This window comes from Rutidosis leptorrhynchoides, chromosome 11, assembly GCF_046630445.1.
Source record: "Rutidosis leptorrhynchoides isolate AG116_Rl617_1_P2 chromosome 11, CSIRO_AGI_Rlap_v1, whole genome shotgun sequence".
NCBI lineage: Eukaryota > Viridiplantae > Streptophyta > Magnoliopsida > Asterales > Asteraceae > Rutidosis > Rutidosis leptorrhynchoides.
In genome coordinates, this window is record NC_092343.1 from 9,250,086 (window position 1) to 9,268,782 (window position 18,697).

The 18,697-nt window shown below is 32.9% G+C and overlaps 1 protein-coding gene across 7 annotated transcripts; it reads left to right on the plus strand.

Moving 5' to 3' along the window:
* Nucleotides 1-7,465: 7,465 nt before the first annotated feature.
* Nucleotides 7,466-14,358, plus strand: LOC139877490 (casein kinase 1-like protein HD16). 7 transcript variants are annotated; one of them, XM_071864917.1, is made up of 6 exons: nt 7,466-7,863; nt 8,010-8,165; nt 12,849-12,915; nt 13,522-13,753; nt 13,845-14,001; nt 14,123-14,358. In XM_071864917.1, the coding sequence occupies exons 4-6, from the start codon at nt 13,691-13,693 to the stop codon at nt 14,203-14,205; spliced, it is 303 nt and encodes a 100-aa protein (XP_071721018.1). In that variant the 5' UTR covers nt 7,466-7,863; nt 8,010-8,165; nt 12,849-12,915; nt 13,522-13,690; the 3' UTR covers nt 14,206-14,358. The 7 variants fall into 7 exon arrangements, with proteins under 7 accessions (XP_071721018.1, XP_071721016.1, XP_071721020.1 ...); XM_071864915.1 differs by having other exon boundaries at nt 8,028-8,165; XM_071864919.1 differs by having other exon boundaries at nt 8,028-8,165; nt 13,579-13,753.
* Nucleotides 14,359-18,697: the final 4,339 nt, after the last annotated feature.

An 18,697-nucleotide genomic window follows, 5' to 3' on the forward strand; every position in this document is an offset into this window, starting at 1 on the left:
AAGAGGGGAACTAACCACTTTAGCATTCTTCATGTTGAACCTACTAAGCACCTTTTCAATGTATTGCTCTTGTGATATATGTAACGTCTTAGCACCTCTATCTCTAGAAATCCGAATGCCAAGAATCTGTTTTGCTGGTCCCAAGTCTTTCATAGCAAAAGACTTGCTCAATTCTCGCTTCAACTGCGCAATTCTTTTAATATTTTTACCAACAATCAATATATCATCAACGTATAACAACAATATGATGAAATCATCATCACCAAACCTCTGAAAGAAAACACAATGATCTGAATTTGTCTTTCGGTATCCTTGCTTTCCTCTAACCGACTCAAACTTCTTATACCACTGTCTCGGTGCTTGCTTCAACCCATATAGACTTTTCTGAAGTCTACAAACATAATTTTCTTTACCCTTAACTCGAAAACCTTCAGGTTGCATCATGTAGATTTCCTTATCCAAATCACCGTGAAGAAAAGCAGTCTTGACATCCATCTGTTCAACCTCAAGATCAAGACTAGCAGCTAACCCAAGAACCACTCGAATAGATCCCATCTTCACGACCGGAGAGAAAATCTCATCAAAATCAATACCCTTTTTATGGCTAAATCCTTTAACGACTAACCTAGCTTTGTACCTTGGTTGTGAAGTAAGCTCATCTGTCTTCACTTTGAATACCCATTTGTTTCTCAAAGCTCTTTTGTTTTTAGGTAACTTCACCAGGTCATAAGTATTATTCCCATACAAAGAATTCATCTCATCTTGCATAGCTTCACCCCACTCGTTCTTGTGCTCATCTTTCATTGCTTCTGAATAACATTCTGGCTCTCCCCCATCAGTAACTGATACATACTCATTAGCAGAATATCTAACAGAAGGATGACGGTCTCGGGTAGACCGCCTAAGTGGGACAAATGGGGGCACATCTGGTACTGGAATCTCTACCTGCTCCAGAGCATCACCAACATCAGTACCATGTTCATCATTCTGAACATCATCTCCAACATGTTGTGGAGTAACTGGATCCAAATCAACAAGATTAGTACTAGGTTGAGGAACTGAATCTGTCTTCTCAACATCTTTTAACATCTGATCTTCTGTAAAAACAACATCTCGGCTTCGTACAAGTTTTTTCTGAACTGGATCATATAGCCTGTACCCGAAATCATCTTCACCATAGTCGAGAAATACACATGACTTAGTCTTCATATCAAGCTTTGACCTTTCATCTTTGGGAACATGAACAAATGCTTTACATCCAAAGACTCGTAAATGACGGTAAGAAACATCTTTGCCGCTCCAAACCCTGTTAGGAACATCAAAATGCAAAGGAACACAAGGGGTTAGATTAATAATATGAACTGCCGTATTTAAAACCTCACCCCAAAAGGAATCGGACAACCCTGCATGTGAAAGCAAACATCTAACTCTCTCAACCAAAGTTCTGTTCATCCTCTCTGCTAAGCCATTCAACTGAGGTGTCTTTGGTGGAGTCTTTTGATGCCGAATACCATTCTCCTTACAGTAAGCATCAAATCTGCCAATATATTCACCGCCATTATCAGTCCGAATACACTTGAGTTTCTTCCCCGTTTGCCTTTCAACTAGTGCATAAAATTCCTTAAACTTCTTAAATACTTGATGTTTTGACTTTAAGGTGTAAACCCACACCTTCCTGGAATGATCATCAATGAATGTAACAAAGTAGGAAAATCCACCAAGTGTTCTAGTCTTCATAGGCCCACAAACATCCGAATGAAGTAGATCAAGTACGTTCTCCATTCGAAAAGAAGAATGACTCTTAAACACAACTCTGGTCTGTTTCCCTGCCAAACAGTGAGAACACTTACTCAAATCAATACCACTAACACCCGACAACACATTCTTCTTGAACAAGATAGACATCCCCTTTTCACTCATGTGGCCAAGTCTTTTATGCCACAACTCAGTAGAATCAACATTGTCCACTGCGTTAACAATGTTCTAGATGATCTTCGGACGCGTGATGTATAATCTTGAGTCTTTCTTGCCTCTTCCCACTATCATAGAACCAAGAGTTAGTTTCCAAATACCATTACCAAAACCGTTATATTAACCATCATCATCAAGAATGCCTGTTGAAATAACATTAAGTCTCATATCTGGAACATGTTTTACATTATTCAAAACTAACTCCATTCTCGTGTCAAATTTCAAACAAACATCTCCAATACCAACGATCTTTGATAACCCAACATTACCCATCCTAGCAAATCCATAGTCACCTGGAGTGTAAGATGAGAAGTGATCTCTACAAATTGCAACATGACATGTAGCACCACTATCAACAATCCAACTCGTGTCATCATGAGTAAGATTGATCATATCATAATCAATACAAACAAAGAACTCATCTGTGATAGCGTTAACTTCAACCTTATCATCATCACCACCATCACTTTTCTTTTGTTTATTCTTGTCATATGCCTTTTTCTTCTCATTCTTCAACTTTGGACAATACCACTTTGTGTGCCGCTTTTCATGACAATTATAACACTCAACATTAGCAAATTTGCCTTTGCATGAGCTGCTACGATGATTGCCTCTTTTACCCTGACCTCTACTATGACTTCTCCCCCGCGTTTCTGTGACCAAGATATCTGACTGTGAAGAGAAACCTTGTGACTTTCTTCTCATCTCTTCATTCAAAATACTACCCTTAGCCAATTCTATGGTGATAGTACCATTCGGTGCAGAATTGGACAAAGATGTCCTAAAAGTCTCCCAAGAGTCCGGTAATGTACCAAGTAACCAGAGACCCTGAATCTCATCCTCAAACTTGATACCCATACCTGCAAGCTGATTTATATTACCCTGATATGCATTTAGGCAAGGTTGGAGAATTCGGATCTCGGGGAGATCTCGTTTGGACTTTCTTAGGGGGATCTCGGCATCTCGGAATAATCTCGGTGAGATCTCGGACGTTGACTTACGTTGACTTTATATTTTTTTTAATAAAAATATACATAAAAACATAAATATATATATATTTATATACGTTTTTACGAGATTTTACAAAAATATCCGAGAAATGAGCGAGAAAATCTTAGAAATTAAGAATTTTACAAGAAAATCTTATAAATTAGCAATAAAATACGAGAAATCATGGCTTTGACTAAGTTTGACCCCGTTGACCGAGAAATCTCGGGAGATGAACATCTCGTCTCGATTGCCTTCTAAAAGTGAGATCTCGGGGGAGATCTCGGGGAGATCCCGGGAGATTTACAACACTGCATTTAGGTGATCTGTAATAGGAGTCCCATCATGATACTTCAAAGCCATCATCTGCTTAATTAAGAACAACTTGTTATTCCCAGTCTTTCGTTCATATAACTGCTCAAGCTTTTTCCATAAGGCTTTAGCATCATTCTCCCCGCTAATATGGTTCACAACATTATCATCAATCCACTGCCGAATATACCCACATACCTGTCTATGCAAAATTTTTCATTGAGCTTCAGACTTACCATCAGGCATACCCTCAGTAAAAACAGGTAAATAATAATCTTTCACATAAAGAAGATCCTCCATTTTACCTTACCAAACATGATAATTTGAACCATTTAAACTAATCATTTTACTTGTATTAGCTTCCATCTTTCACACAAGTCAAATCAAATAACCCAGCTCTGATACCAATTTGATGGGAAAATAATCACAACGGACAATCTACAAAACGGAAACGAACATCCGTTTGACAAATACTTTCCTGACCCGTATGAAACCGTGAGGATGCTAACAAATAAATTATACCAAATGCAATTCAAACCAGCCCTAAATCAACAAATTAAAGGATAATTGAGCAAACACAAAGACACGAGCTTTTTACATGGAAAAACCTCTCAAAATCGAGAGTAAAAAAACTACGGGACCCGTAGGCCACTTAAATTCCACTATCACCAACAAGGAGAGCAATACAATAAGTCTTCTCTAGATCAACTAGAGGCATACAACATCATCATACTCTTGAACTACAACAATCAAAAAGTATATGAAAAATCTAAAGACAAAAGAGGAAATTCGTCACCCAAAAAACTGCTACTGTTTGAACGGCTGTAACTCGAGTTAGAGACCACTAGAGACGAATTCAACGGTTGAAAACCTTGGACCAGATGTAAGGAACACGCTATCCAAAAATGGTGAATATTCAACGGTCGGATCTCCGGGGATCGTCCGATTTGTGAGCTGCAGTCTTCAAAAACGGGAATTGGGGTTTCTCTCTTTTTCTTAATCTCTCAACTCTCTTGATAGATCAAAAATGGCTGCACACTTGGAGGTTTTAATGCCCTAAAATGCTTGACCAAGTAAACAAGCATATGGGCCTAATTTGTTGGGCTTTGGGCTTGGGCTAGCATTCCTCATATTTGAAAACCCATATAAAACCCAACATAAAGCTACCTTGAACACTGTTATAAAAATTAAAACAATATGCTACGAATTATGTTCTCTATTTTGGTAGATATATTTTTTCTGTTTATGCGTTTCTCTTTATGAGGTTCTCGAACTCACAGGAGTTGTTGTTGCGCTTCTTTTGAAGAACATTCAAACCTATTTATCAGTAACATTTTGATTTTTTATAGCCGTATACTTGATAATTGAAGATAGGTTCTATAAGAAACATAACACAAAAGCCTTTCAAGCTTGTGTCAATTCCTTCCAAGGCTGTAAAAGTCACTAGTTAGGGACTGGTCGGTCAGGACTAGTTCGACGTTGACCAAATTTGAATTTGACTGTATCTGAACCACTTTTACGGATTTTGACCGAGTAATTCTGACTTGAGCTAATAAATCCTACTTTGACCGACAATTGGGACTTTGACAACTTTGACTAAATAAGTACGCCAAGTCCGAGACTAGTCGGACTACTTTAAAATCGCAACCTGGACTAGCCGGCCTAGTCGGGGACATATACAACCATGTTATTTAATTTGCAGTCGATTCATTATCTTCTTAAGGTAACCAGTTATTTAATCTTAGAGGTGGTTTCTCAGCCCATTTTCAAGCACTACAAGAAAAATGCTCATTTGTGACGAACTTTTAGTGACGACTCAATATTTGGTCACTAATAATGCTATTTAGTTACCATTAAAAAAGTGGTCACTAAATTTTGGTCACTAAACGATATTAGTGACCAAACAAATGGTCACTATAGTGACCAATTTTGGTATTTTGGTCTCTAAAATTTTTTTGTGACGGATCTATAGTGACGAGAAGTGACCAACCTATTTTGGTCACTAACTTGATTTAGTGACCATTTTAGTGTTATTAGTGACCAATAGTCTTCGTCACTAAAGCTCATTTTTCTTGTAGTGAAGTTAATGGTTAGTACAACGTTATGTCACATCTCTTATGCGTAAAACGGGTATAATAACTAGACTAGCAAGAAGAACCCAAATGGCCAAATGGGCCGAACAGGTTTAAAGTTGCCCAACATGTGTTTTCAATATAAACTCCCATTTAGATACCAAAAAAGTGTTTGTGTTAGTCAAACCGTGATTTAACTAAAAAGTCACCATCTTTGTTAAAATAAGTTGAACCATGTCCAATTTCACTCATTATAAATGATTGTTTTGTCATTCTTTGCCAGCGCTGCAATGCTATGCTTCTACAGTTACGTAATGTTGTCAGGAGGAAACCCACCTCCAAAGAAGTTCAAGTCTGCGGTTGCATGACCAGTTAATTATTGCATGGTTAATTACAGCTTAGTACATGGTTAAAAACTTTATTGTTACCATGGTATGGGGATATTTGATATATGTAATGTGGTATTGTTAAAAGAAATAGAAATGCTTAATGAAAAAAAGTATTACATCTTGAACCATGCTACTCAAATTTATGTCTTATTCTCTTGGTGTTTTCTCCATGATATTGAGATTTTTTTTTTAAATAGTAATTTTTTTAAGTCACTTTCAAAAATGGAAAAATCGGATTTTTTGTTAAAAAATGGTAAAACCGAAGTTTGAAACTTCGGTTAATAAAAAAAGCAAAACCGAAGTTTCAAACTTCGGTTTTGCTTTTTTTATTATTATTATTTTTTTTCTCATTGTAGTTGATACAAGTGCATATAAAATTGTTAAGGACTAAAAATGTCACTTCAATAAATAAGAGGATTCATAAATAAAGAATAAAGAGTACAGATAGGAGACGTGTATCTTCCCCCACCTCACACAAAGCCATCTTCTTGAAAGAGTCCCCTCCAACCTGCAACTAAAACACCAATTTCTTTTCTCTTTTTGCCTCTCTTTCCTATTGTGCAAAGTAGTAGGATGGACATAGGGTTTTACAAAAAAAAAAAAAAAAAAAAAAAAAAAAACCCAAGTTTTAAACTTCGGTTTTGCTTTTTTTATTAATTTTTTTTTTGTAAAAAAAATAAAATAAAATAAAAAATCCGAAGTTTGAAACTTCGGATTTGGCAAAACCGAAGTTTCAAACTTCGGTTTTACCATTTTTGCAACGATTTTTGATAAGTTTCCATTTTTGAAAGTGGCTTAAAAAAATTACTATTTAAAAAAAAAATCATTATATTGAAGTAGTCTTTTTTTCTTCTTTCTTTTAACAACTTGAGAAATTTTATTTTATATCCACGTGGCAGAAAATGTAAGATTGGTATAGTGTAAGACCTGACCCCTACATAAGTTGTGCCACGTGTAGAAACTAACCTCTACTTTTAGGTAAATAACCAACTTCATTGTTGTTATAGTACTTGACGTTCCTGTGATTTTTATAGAGGCAATTGAAAGAACAACTCAAAGAGAACAAGTAGAACAAATAGAAAATACTCACTAAATTAACTGTAATCAAATGCTTAGTTGCTTACACAAATCGAATGATTGAAATATGAATACTAGAACTAGAACCAAACTGAATGATTTAGAAATTAGAAGTAATGAAGAAGGTTGATTTGCTGCTCACTCTTTTTATTGTGTTCCATCGAGAAGAAGTGTCGGGATTATATAGACTTCATGAACCGCGTACACATAAAACTAATTTAGGAAAATATTGAGGAGGAAGCCCGTTGATTTTGCAAGTATTGAAGAGAGAATCAATTCAAGTTAAAGTAAGGCACACAAACAACCCTTTAGATATCAGCCAAGACCAATTTGACCCCTGAAAAATGCTTGCAACAACAAATGAGACAAAGTATATAATAAACTTGAATATATAAATTTAACAGTTCTCCTTTTGGCAAGTCCCTTCATGTCCCCTAATCCCAACTTGTTTTGGGCAACACACTTTACAGTTGCAAGTAGTTGATTTTCTACTGTATCTCTACACTTTAAAAAGCGTAAAGACATATTCAATGTGTCAGTCTGTCAGACACTCTCTGACTTTTTATCCACGTGTAATATTCTAATCGGCTATTTATCTCTGGCTAAATTACAAGAAAATAACAACTGTCTAATTGCTATTGGCTACAGACCCCACAACCAGTTCCCTACGCATCTACTCCGTAACTACTATCACTTTTCTCTCTCTCTTCAAAATTGAAAACCCCAAATTCCTTTTCACCTTCAATAATGCCTTCACGCTGCTGTATTAGCCGACGCCACTACCACCATTGAATCCGTCACGTTTTCCTCCGCATAACCGTACAAATTTTATATATTATCATCGGTTTCTTCGATCTCGCCGGAAAAATATCTGGTGACTGAAATACAACTTCAAAGGAAGAAGACGACGTCGTACATCAGTGTGGAGCACGAATTCGTTGAAGCCAGATTAGGAATTCGAAACCGCTTCTCATTTCCAATTTATATTAAAAATAAAAGGATATTCCAGTTTAAACTGTGACTTCGAACTCGCCGGAAAAATATCCGGTGACAGGGTATCGACCTTCCGCTCTCATACTTTAGGGTTTCATATTCTTTAACCAAACAGGCTATATCTATCTCTCATAATTTTGGGGTTTTATCTCCAAATTATTTCTTCTTCAATTCATAAGACTCATTGCCTACGATTCTCATCTTACAGGGGCGATTTTTGGTGCAGGTGAAATCAGCGATTTGAGTTTTCAGTAACTGTGAACTAATGGTTAAAATTAAAGATTAATTTCAAGTATATTTTTGTCGAGATGTATATCGAATCTGATTAGGGTTTTTTTGTCAATCCTTCATCATTCTCTGTCAGGTATGTTGTTTACCCATTAATTTCTTGGTATAAATCAACAATCTTGAGGCATTTTATATTAATATTCAAAAATTAGGGTTTCAAAATTTTGATGTTGTGATTTTCATTGTTGTGGATATAGCAGATTAGAGTTTAATTTTTTTTTTTTTTTTTTTTTGTGACACGCCATTAACACAACAGCTGCTTGAATAGCTGCCCTTTGCACCATTAGATCCCTTGGTGGTATGTAATGACCCGGAAATTTCCAACCAAATTTAAACTTAATCTTCATATGATTTTGATACGATAGGCAAAGTCTGATAGGTTGAGTCTCAAATTTTTTTTAAGTGTTTCATATATTCAATTGACCTTCGACCATTTCCGACGATTCACGAACAATTATTTGTAAATAAATATGTATATATATATATATATATATATATATATATATATATATATATATATGTATGTGTGTGTGTGTGTGTGTGTGTGTGATAATTTGAAATAAAATACGATTTAAATATTAGAATTAAAGATGAAAAATATTATATGAAATAATAAATAAAATGGGTCTATATATATATATATATATATATATATATATATATATATATATATATATATATATATATATATATATATATAATGTATATTAAATAAAATTATTAAATGATTGTAACCCTCGTTGATCATTCGATTATTATTAGATAAACTTAATTCCAACTTATGTGATTTTGAAAAAAAAAAAGATAAACGATGATCCATAATTAAGATATATAAAATTTAGGATCATTAAAAATAGCTTTACTTTGAAGAGTTGAGTTTTAGTACTCCGCATATATTACTTGGAATTAAAAATAAATTATAGACGAACCTTTTTGATCAGGTTTCAAACAGGTAATGAGTGATATAATTTAATATGCTTAACCTAAAAATTTGAGATTTTTAGGGGCACTTTTATACGTTAGCTGTTTAGCAATGGACACGATATAGCACTTCGCGAATTGAAAATATCTAAACGTCGGCAGTATAACAACAATTAGAATTTACGAGATTTTAAATAAATCACTGTTTTTGTTTTTGTGTCCCACCATCTACATCTACATTTGAAATCCTATCTTTTATATGCATAATGCATATATATGTGCAGTACAGATGAAGATTAAAAACAAACCATCCTTCATCTCTCTCCCTAAATCCCTCTCTTATTTCTTTCTATGAAATTTCACGACCATCCATCATCCACTATCGATCACTTTTCTCGATTGTTCTTCATCTCCCTTCTTCGACTCAAACCATCACCTTTCACGACCACCACGAAAGCTTATTGACCGACTGCTACTGTTCGAACATTGTTGCCATTGAGAACCATCACCATAAAAATCATCTACTTTCGAACCGGTCTTCTTTATACTTGTTTATACTCGATTCTTGTTAACCACCCTAGAAACCTCAACATAACCGCATACAATTTACCTCTCTCTCTCTGGATTGAAACCACAAACCCACCACCTTGTTGAACTATTACTCCTCGAGCCGAGATAACCAACACCTCTCTCAAATCGCCACCACTTTCATGTAACTCCACGAAAACCACTCATGGACACCTTCAAACTACACCAAACCTGTTCAAGAACACCTACCTACACCATCATCAAGAACCTCTAATCAACCATGCACCACTTTACAAACCACCACCAAAATCACTTTATTGTTGCCACTGCTACAGCAGCTATGCTTCCATTTCTTTTTGTTCAAAACCATAACTATCTCCTTCGAATATCACTTACAACCACCTTCACCTTCGCCACCTTACAAACCACCCTTATTTTTCTTGTTTCTCCATGAACCTACTAAACCATCACCCATTTAAACCCAAAACAACCTACAACTTTTACTGTTTCCGTATTGATTTTTAAAACGCTAAATGATGGAGGATGATCACACGATTGAAGTTGCGTTACTTTTCTTTCTACTGCTGCAACTTTTATTTGTCTGTTTCTAATTTAACCCCACAACGACCTTTATCATCATGCTATTGCTACTGCACAATTCTTTAAAAAAATATATATATATATATATAATCACAAGACCCACTTATAGGTGATGAGGTGATCTTTATATTATTATATGATAATCAAGGGACAAGGACACAAAGTGGTGGCTTTGTGTCTTACTTTTTTTAAAAAAAAAAAAAAAAATATTAATAAGAAAGCAGCGATGTACCTGTACCGAGTTTTATTCATTTCTGATGGGCCGGATCTATTGAATTGGGCCGATTCTTTAAGGAGTTGGGCCATGGTTGTTAACTGCTGTTGGGCCATCAGAAAACCCACTAGAGATTTGGCTTTGCTTGTTGAAGTAGGAACTGCTGCTATGTGCGTTTTTTTTTTTTTTTTGCTGTATTCCTAAATCCCTACGTATTCCGTAAAGATGCTGCAATATTGGAAATAGGGTTGGTCCGTGAATAATTGTTGCTAACTGGGTTACCATGATCGAGTATTACTTGGGACGAGTGATGTATAAACTAAAACGTAGGATTGTTAAATAAACGTTGGTGATGCTCGTTATATTTAATGAAGATGATTATGATACATAATTATGATATACGAGGATGAAATGATAACATGGAATGATGATGACTGTGATGGAATCATGATCATAAGGATGATCACGATTGTATAAGGTTATAGGTGATGATTTTAAGTTTAGAAGAAGAAGAGAAAGGAAATAGATAAGTATTGGGTTAAATAAGTTAAACCCTTATTCATAATCAGAAATACATAGACAGAGGAATGGTTTATGAGGGTGTTGGTTAAGTGAGAGGTCGGGGGTTTGAGCCTAAGCTGCGACATTATTGTGGAAGTTTTTTTTAAGGTAGTATACTTATTATTATTATTATTATTATTATTATTATTATTATTATTATTATTATTATTATTATTATTATTATTATTATCATTATTATCATTATTATTAATACTAAAAGTATCATTATTTTTAAATTATCATTTTTTTATTAAAATTAGTACTATTATTAAAACTAACATCATTATCAAAATTATCTTATTTTATCATAATTATTATCATAATTAGTATTTTTATCATTATTAGTATTAGTATTACTAATATATCAAATAAAGATTTTTCTATATAAAAATATCTTATTAACATAAAACATAACTAAATTGAGATTTTTGTAATAAATATTAGTTATCTATTTAATGTATATAAAAATAAATATATCTAATTAAGTTACTAATGGAACATATAATTTATTAAAATAACAACTATAACAATAATAATATGTAAATTTGTTCGATTATCATGATATGTGTTAATATATATATATATATATATATATATATATATATATATATATATATATATATATATATATATATATATATATATATATAAATGATATAGGTTCGTGAATCTGAGGCCAACCATATACTTGTTCAATGTTGTCCTATGTATTTTTACTACAAAATACATTAGGTGAGTTTCATTTGCTCCCTTTTTAATTGCTTTTGCAATATATATTTTTGGGCTGAGAATACATGCGCTGCTTTTATAAATGTTTACAAAATAGACACAAGTACTTAAAAATATATTCTACGTTGAGTTGTACCACTGGCATATTTCCCTGTAGCTTGGTAACTACTATTTACATGGGTATTGTAAACGCGAATCCTGTTGATAGATCTATCGGGCCTAACAACCCCAACCGGACTGGACGACCAGTATTCAACGGTTGCACAGTACTTCGTTTTGGTGACTACACTTGGTACGGTGTAATGAGATTTCATAATAAAGGGAATATGCGACGTTGATTAAATGTTAAGTATGGTTACCAAGTGCTCAACCACTTAGAATGCTTTACATACACTTGCAAGTGTATTATGTTTATATATATGAAATCTTGTGGTCTATTAATATATTGAAATTATTGTTATGATAAACCTATGAACTCACCAACCTTTTGGTTGACACTTTTAAGCATGTTTATTCTCAGGTACGAATTAAGTCTTCCGCTGTACATTAACTCATTTTAAGGACATTACTTGGAGTCGATCATCTCAATGGGACCAAATGTTGATGACTTCGTTCAGGTGGATAAGGACGGGTCATCACATGGTAGGCCGTAAACACCATTGTAAGCATTCAATTAGTTTATTACATACACATTAAATCTCATAAAATTCAGCTTTGTTATTGTCTGTAGTTTACCCAATTTGACAGTCTTTCAATGTAAAATTGAATTTGTGTTATTAGTTATTTAATGTGCGCCACTTGAACTCTTAATTTTATCCAGTGTACTTGACTTAGTATTGAATGGTTTTAGTTTTCTTCTTTGTATTATTTTCAGTTCTATAATCATGTTGATGATATGGATAGGAGTGTGATCCTGAATAAAGTTGTTATTAGATTTACCACTGTCATTAATGATAGTAATGCATATAGTTGAACATATAGTTGAACATCATTATGCGTTTATTAGAGATATACTATATGGGCGGGATATACTATATGGGCGGGATGTTCAACATATAGTATCTTTTATAAGAGATACTACAACTTGTGTTCAACGAATAACGATGTTCAACGGGTATCCTACTGTTGCTTCTATTTGAGATGGCTATATGGGCGGGTTGTTAATGAAAGTTGATGGTTATGTTCTTACATCTGAAAACTATGCAGGTCCAGGTATGTGGTAGTTTGACAATGTGATTGCAACGTTGAAGGTTGTCAGTTTTGCTATAAACAGGTGATAAATTAAGTTCTTTACTTTAGTGTTTCATAGTGGTGGAAAATGAGCGGGTCATGTTTGAATAAAATGGGCAGGTCATGTTTGAATAAAATGAATTATTTTTGTTTCATAGGTTTCATTGTTATTTTTATTATAGATTTGTTTGAATAAAATGGGTTATTTAGTGTTTCATAGTGGTGGAAAATGGGCGGACCATTTCTCAATTTGTTGTGTAAAACTTATTTTATATGTTTCATAGTTTCAATCCATGTTTATTCATTCTTTCTACTGATATTTCTAGAGTCACTTAATTTTACATTGAAACTATTTTTTTAAAAATGGGAATTATTAAACATGATCCAGTAATACCACATTTGGATACAAGATTAGCTTTCGTTAATAAATGGTAAATCCTATTTTTGTGTGATTGGGAATGATAGTAAATTATATTCATTTGGGCTGTACCAACTGATTTGTTCGTATGTTATTTGATCTTTATCTGATGTTAAATACTTGACTGTACTAATTGATTGTAAATGTAAAGCTAATGTGTATGATTTGTAAACATATTTTGGAAAGTCTCTTTTAGTATGTAAGGCTAAACGAAGATAAGTACATGTGTAGGTACATTGCAGTTGCAGATGAGCCAACTCTATGTTCACAATGCTACCTGTTTGTTAGGTACTACAACAATGTAATCGATGCAAGACTCCACCAACATATTGAAAAAGGAAAGAACGATGGTCTTAATATTAGCTGTGTTGCATCTTCACTTAATTTATGGGCTATCGTTATGGATGCGGGCACCGGGTTCAGTTCACAAGTCTATGAGCTCTCACCCGTTTTCTTGCACAAGGTAAAAAAAACAATTTTAAGTTCACTGTTTTTTATGAGAATTATACTATTGTTGCACATTTAGTCATTTATGAACTTTCTTTGCATTGAAGGAATGGATAATGGAGCAATGGGAGAAGAATTATTACATTATGTCACTCGCTGGTGCAACAAATGGTAGTGCATTGGTCGACATGATACTTGCTATTTTTTACATTCTCACAGGATGGCACCCGAGGTTATGGAACAATTGCATGGCTATGACTTCAAGTCAGTATTCTTAATTTTTTTTCCTTCAATTTTTATTTTGTCCGGTAAAATTTAGAAGTCGAATATTAATAATTGTCTGGCAAAATCTACAGGGCTGATATTTGGTCTTTTGGTATAACAGCACTGGAGCTTGCTCACTGGAGAATAATATTTCTAGAGTTCTTCAAGAAATACAACTTTTTGGGCATCGGTTTTGTTCTATGAGATTGAGATATGGATTGGTTATTTTTAGTCCAACAAATTATCTAAATGATCTTGAATGTTTAATGGGTGTAAACTATAATGATGTAAGTTAGAAAAGTAGTTTGCCCATCTCATTGCTTGAAGCAAGTAGTGCTTTTGAATTGTTTTTTTTTTTTTTTTTTTTTTTTTTTTTTTTTTTTTTTTTTTTTTTTCTTTTGAAGTTTAGGTATTTAATATGTAATTTGATTGTAGGCAATAAGAGTGTTTGTTAATGATGAAGATGATACATTTGGATGAAAAAAATTTGTTACATTTGGATGAAAAAAATTTGTTTTCTACTTTCGTTAATTACTCCATAGTTCTTACTTGTGTTAGGTTGTTCACATCTTTACTGTGGTTGGTCCACATGTTGTAGTTTCACTCTAAAAGGCTTCCAAATATCAGTAATTTATTGATGATGCAGGTATGCTATCATTGTGACTTATAATGAATCTGGTTGTGGATATTATAATGTGCAACGAATAGTGATTTATATATTTTTATGATTGTTCAAGGCAATGTTTCAGACATGGAGGCGTTGAGGCACGATCAAATGAATCGGGTATGTGAGTTAATTTTGTACCTTTTGAACTATTGTATTCTATTAAGAGATACTTGCGGGTTGTTTCTTATATACAAGACACTTTCACAAATGCGGGTTGTTTCACTTGAAGTAGCAAAATGGGTAGGTTAGGGGTTTAAGAAACAAGTAATGTTTGTTATGGGTCAAAACAAGTTGAGTTGACTCATAACCCTTCTCCTTTCCAAATTATTTGAGGTTTTTTTTTAAAGAAAATTACCATGAATATATTTACAGTAATCCACTTTTGCTATTATATTAATTTGATTTGATATTATGAATGAAAATGTGCATTGTGAGACAGTTAGTAATAACGGGCTCCCTTATGAACCTTGACGGTGCATCATGAGACAATTATCAATAATGGACAAAAACGGTCTCCCTGATTATCTTTGATTAAAACTATGTTCGTTTCACCAACAGGTTGTTTTTCGGTTGATGTCGGTTGGAAAACAGTTAAAAATGAACGCAATTGTGTTAACTTCTCCATGTGAAGGTCAAATATGTTTATGTTTTTGGCGAAATTTTAGAACCATGTATGACATTTTAGATTTATTATAAATTTGTTATTGTATCATACACTTAATCGTTTCATATATGAACGTTTTCGAATAGTAATTTATAGAGCTGCCGTGCAACGCACGGGCTCTTAAAATCTAGTAATTCTATAAAATGGTCCATTTGTCTAAAGTTTGTATATTTAAAATCGTACTCTAAGATTGACGCAATAAAATGAGAGAAAAATAACTCCGATCGATCTGTCATCATATCTATGAATTAGACATATTTATGCTAAATTGTACTCCGTATTATTATAATTATGTTAGATACTAGAAAAAATTTGACCGCGCGTTGCTGCGGTTTTATTCGGTGCGCGGTCGAATTTGGATATATCTTGTTTGGTACATAATATATCTAATAAGTTGGTTTGTTTGTTGGACGTGTATGTATATGTATGTAATTTAGCTCGAAATATTTAATTTTTTTAACGATATCCGTTTCGCGTATAGTTAGTCACGTTGTGTTCGTAAAATTAATTCGAGTTGAAAGGTGGTCTCGGAAAAATTTAACTCGCACTGAGCGTGAATATAGGGCCCGTTATTTAGTGTTTTTTTAACGATTTCCGTTTCGCATATAGTTAGTCCCGTTGAGTTCGTGAGATTTTTTCGAGTTGAACGGTGGCCTTGGAAAAATTTAACTCGCACCGAGTGAGAAGATGGGGTCCGTTATAAATTTGGGTGGAGTAATTTTTTTTTATTTTAATAAAATTATACATTTACATTTTTTACCCCTGAAAAAGTTTGGAGTTGAGGGGGCGTTGTGTAAATTGTGCGAAAGTTGGGGGATATTTGTGGTGTGGACGGAAAATGAAAACGACATCGCGTTTGAACTGAAACGACCAAAATCTTCATGTAATTTAGTATATACGGGTAATAATTAGATATTATATATAATGATTTATCTAAACATAGCGTAAGGACTATCTTTTAAACATTCTAGCATGCAAAAATGGCCGGTGTCTAAACATAACAACAACAAAACTCAATACCAAGTACGTGGTGTATGAGGGAGATGAGATGTAGACAATCTTTCCCTTATCCGAGAATAAAGACAAGTCATTTCTCCGCCCTGAGTGAAAACACTCTCAAAAGTAGATAAAGTTATTTCTCTCTCTATTCGATGGATAGAGAGATTGCTTCCGAGTGGACCTCCGTCCAATAAGTAGAATTTTTTTATAAAAAAAAATTTAAATTAAATTGAAAATAACATTGAGACGCCCTGGAAATGATGAAATCAAATTTCCATGATTTTAAATCATGTCTGAAATTTACTTTACGCTCTAAACATAACCACCCTTTTAAACCAATTGGGTCATTTTTATGCAAAAAATGGATCGTGTCTAAACATAACCACCCCCCTCTCTCTCTCTCTCTCTCTCTCTCTCTCTCTCTCTCTCTCTCTCTCTCTCCAAATAACTACCCAAATATACAATGTGTTTATGCATACAAATTATCTTTAACCATAGCCTTTAGCGCTACAAATAAAATAATACATATTATCATATTTCACACACAATTAGAACATACAAGTGGATAGTGTCTCGGATGATGTTTCGACTCGGAACACTATTCCTCAACATTCCACCACGAACATTCTTTTTTCTTGAACCCTAAGAATCTGTATGTATGGTAGGTTTGGTTCACATATTCAAAGATATTATATTCCCTTGGAATCTTAATATTCCACCATTCATAGAAATTGGCATTCCTTCAATAGTGTGATTAAATGTAATTTCATTCTTAATTTCTTATCTTCAACATTCAAAGATGAATTTTACATTTCTCATTTACGTTTCGCGTGACGTTTAAGTGATGGAATTTTACTATTACGTTTCATGTTTACGTTTGCAATTCACATTTTCATTTCACATTTTCAATTCACATTTTCGATTCATGTTTTCGTTTCCCATTTCTAAAAAAATAAAACTACAACTAAAAATCAAAACATGAGTCTGAAAATTAAAACGAATAAAGGAAACACAATCTTTTCTGTACAACTTTTTAGGTATTTAATAAAATGGAATTCAATTTTATTTCATGTCAATAAAAATGCATTCTTTCACAATCCATGGAATTTATCAATTCTAATTTTTTTTACATCCAAATTCCTTTGACGTATCCCATTCCTTTCAAAAACATTCTTCCGACCAAATGGGGCCCAAGTTGCTGGGTGGTTTGTGTAGTGACCCTAACTTTTCCATGTTATATATATATATATATATATATATATATATATATATATATATATATATATATATATATATATATATATATATATTAAATGAAATTGTTATTAAATGAAATTGTTATTTACATGATTAAGTGTTTCCAACATGTTAAGCAATCAAACTTGTTAAAACTTGATTAATTGAAATAGGTTTCATATAGACAATTGACCACCCAAGTTGACCGGTGATTCACGAACGTTAAAACTTGTAAAAACTATATGATGACATATATATATATATATATATATATATATATATATATATATATATATATATATATATACATATATATATATATATATACATATATATATATATATATACATATATATATATATATATACATATATATATATATATATATATATATATATATAGTTAACATGATATTATGATAAGTAAACATATCATTAAGTATATTAACAATGAACTACATATGTAAAAACAAGACTAATAACTTAATGATTTTGAAACGAGACATATATGTAACGATTATCGTTGAAACGACATTTAATGTATATATATCATATTAAGAGATATTCATACATCATAATATCATGATAATATAATAATTTAAAATCTCATTTGATATTATAAACATTGGGTTAACAACATTTAACAAGATCGTTAACCTAAAGGTTTCAAAACAACACTTACATGTAACGACTAACGATGACTTAACGGCTCAGTTAAAATGTATATACATGTAGTGTTTTAATATGTATTCATACACTTTTGAAAGACTTCAAGACACTTATCAAAATACTTCTACTTAACAAAAATGCTTACAATTACATCCTCGTTCAGTTTCATCAACAATTCTACTCGTATGCACCCGTATTCGTACTCGTACAATACACAGCTTTTAGATGTATGTGCTATTGGTATATACACTCCAATGATCAGCTCTTAGCAGCCCATGTGAGTCACCTAACACATGTGGGAACCATCATTTGGCAACTAGCATGAAATATCTCATAAAATTACAAAAATATGAGTAATCATTCATGACTTATTTACATGAAAACAAAATTACATATCTTTTATATCTAATCCATACACCAACGACCAAAAACACCTACAAACACTTTCATTCTTCAATTTTC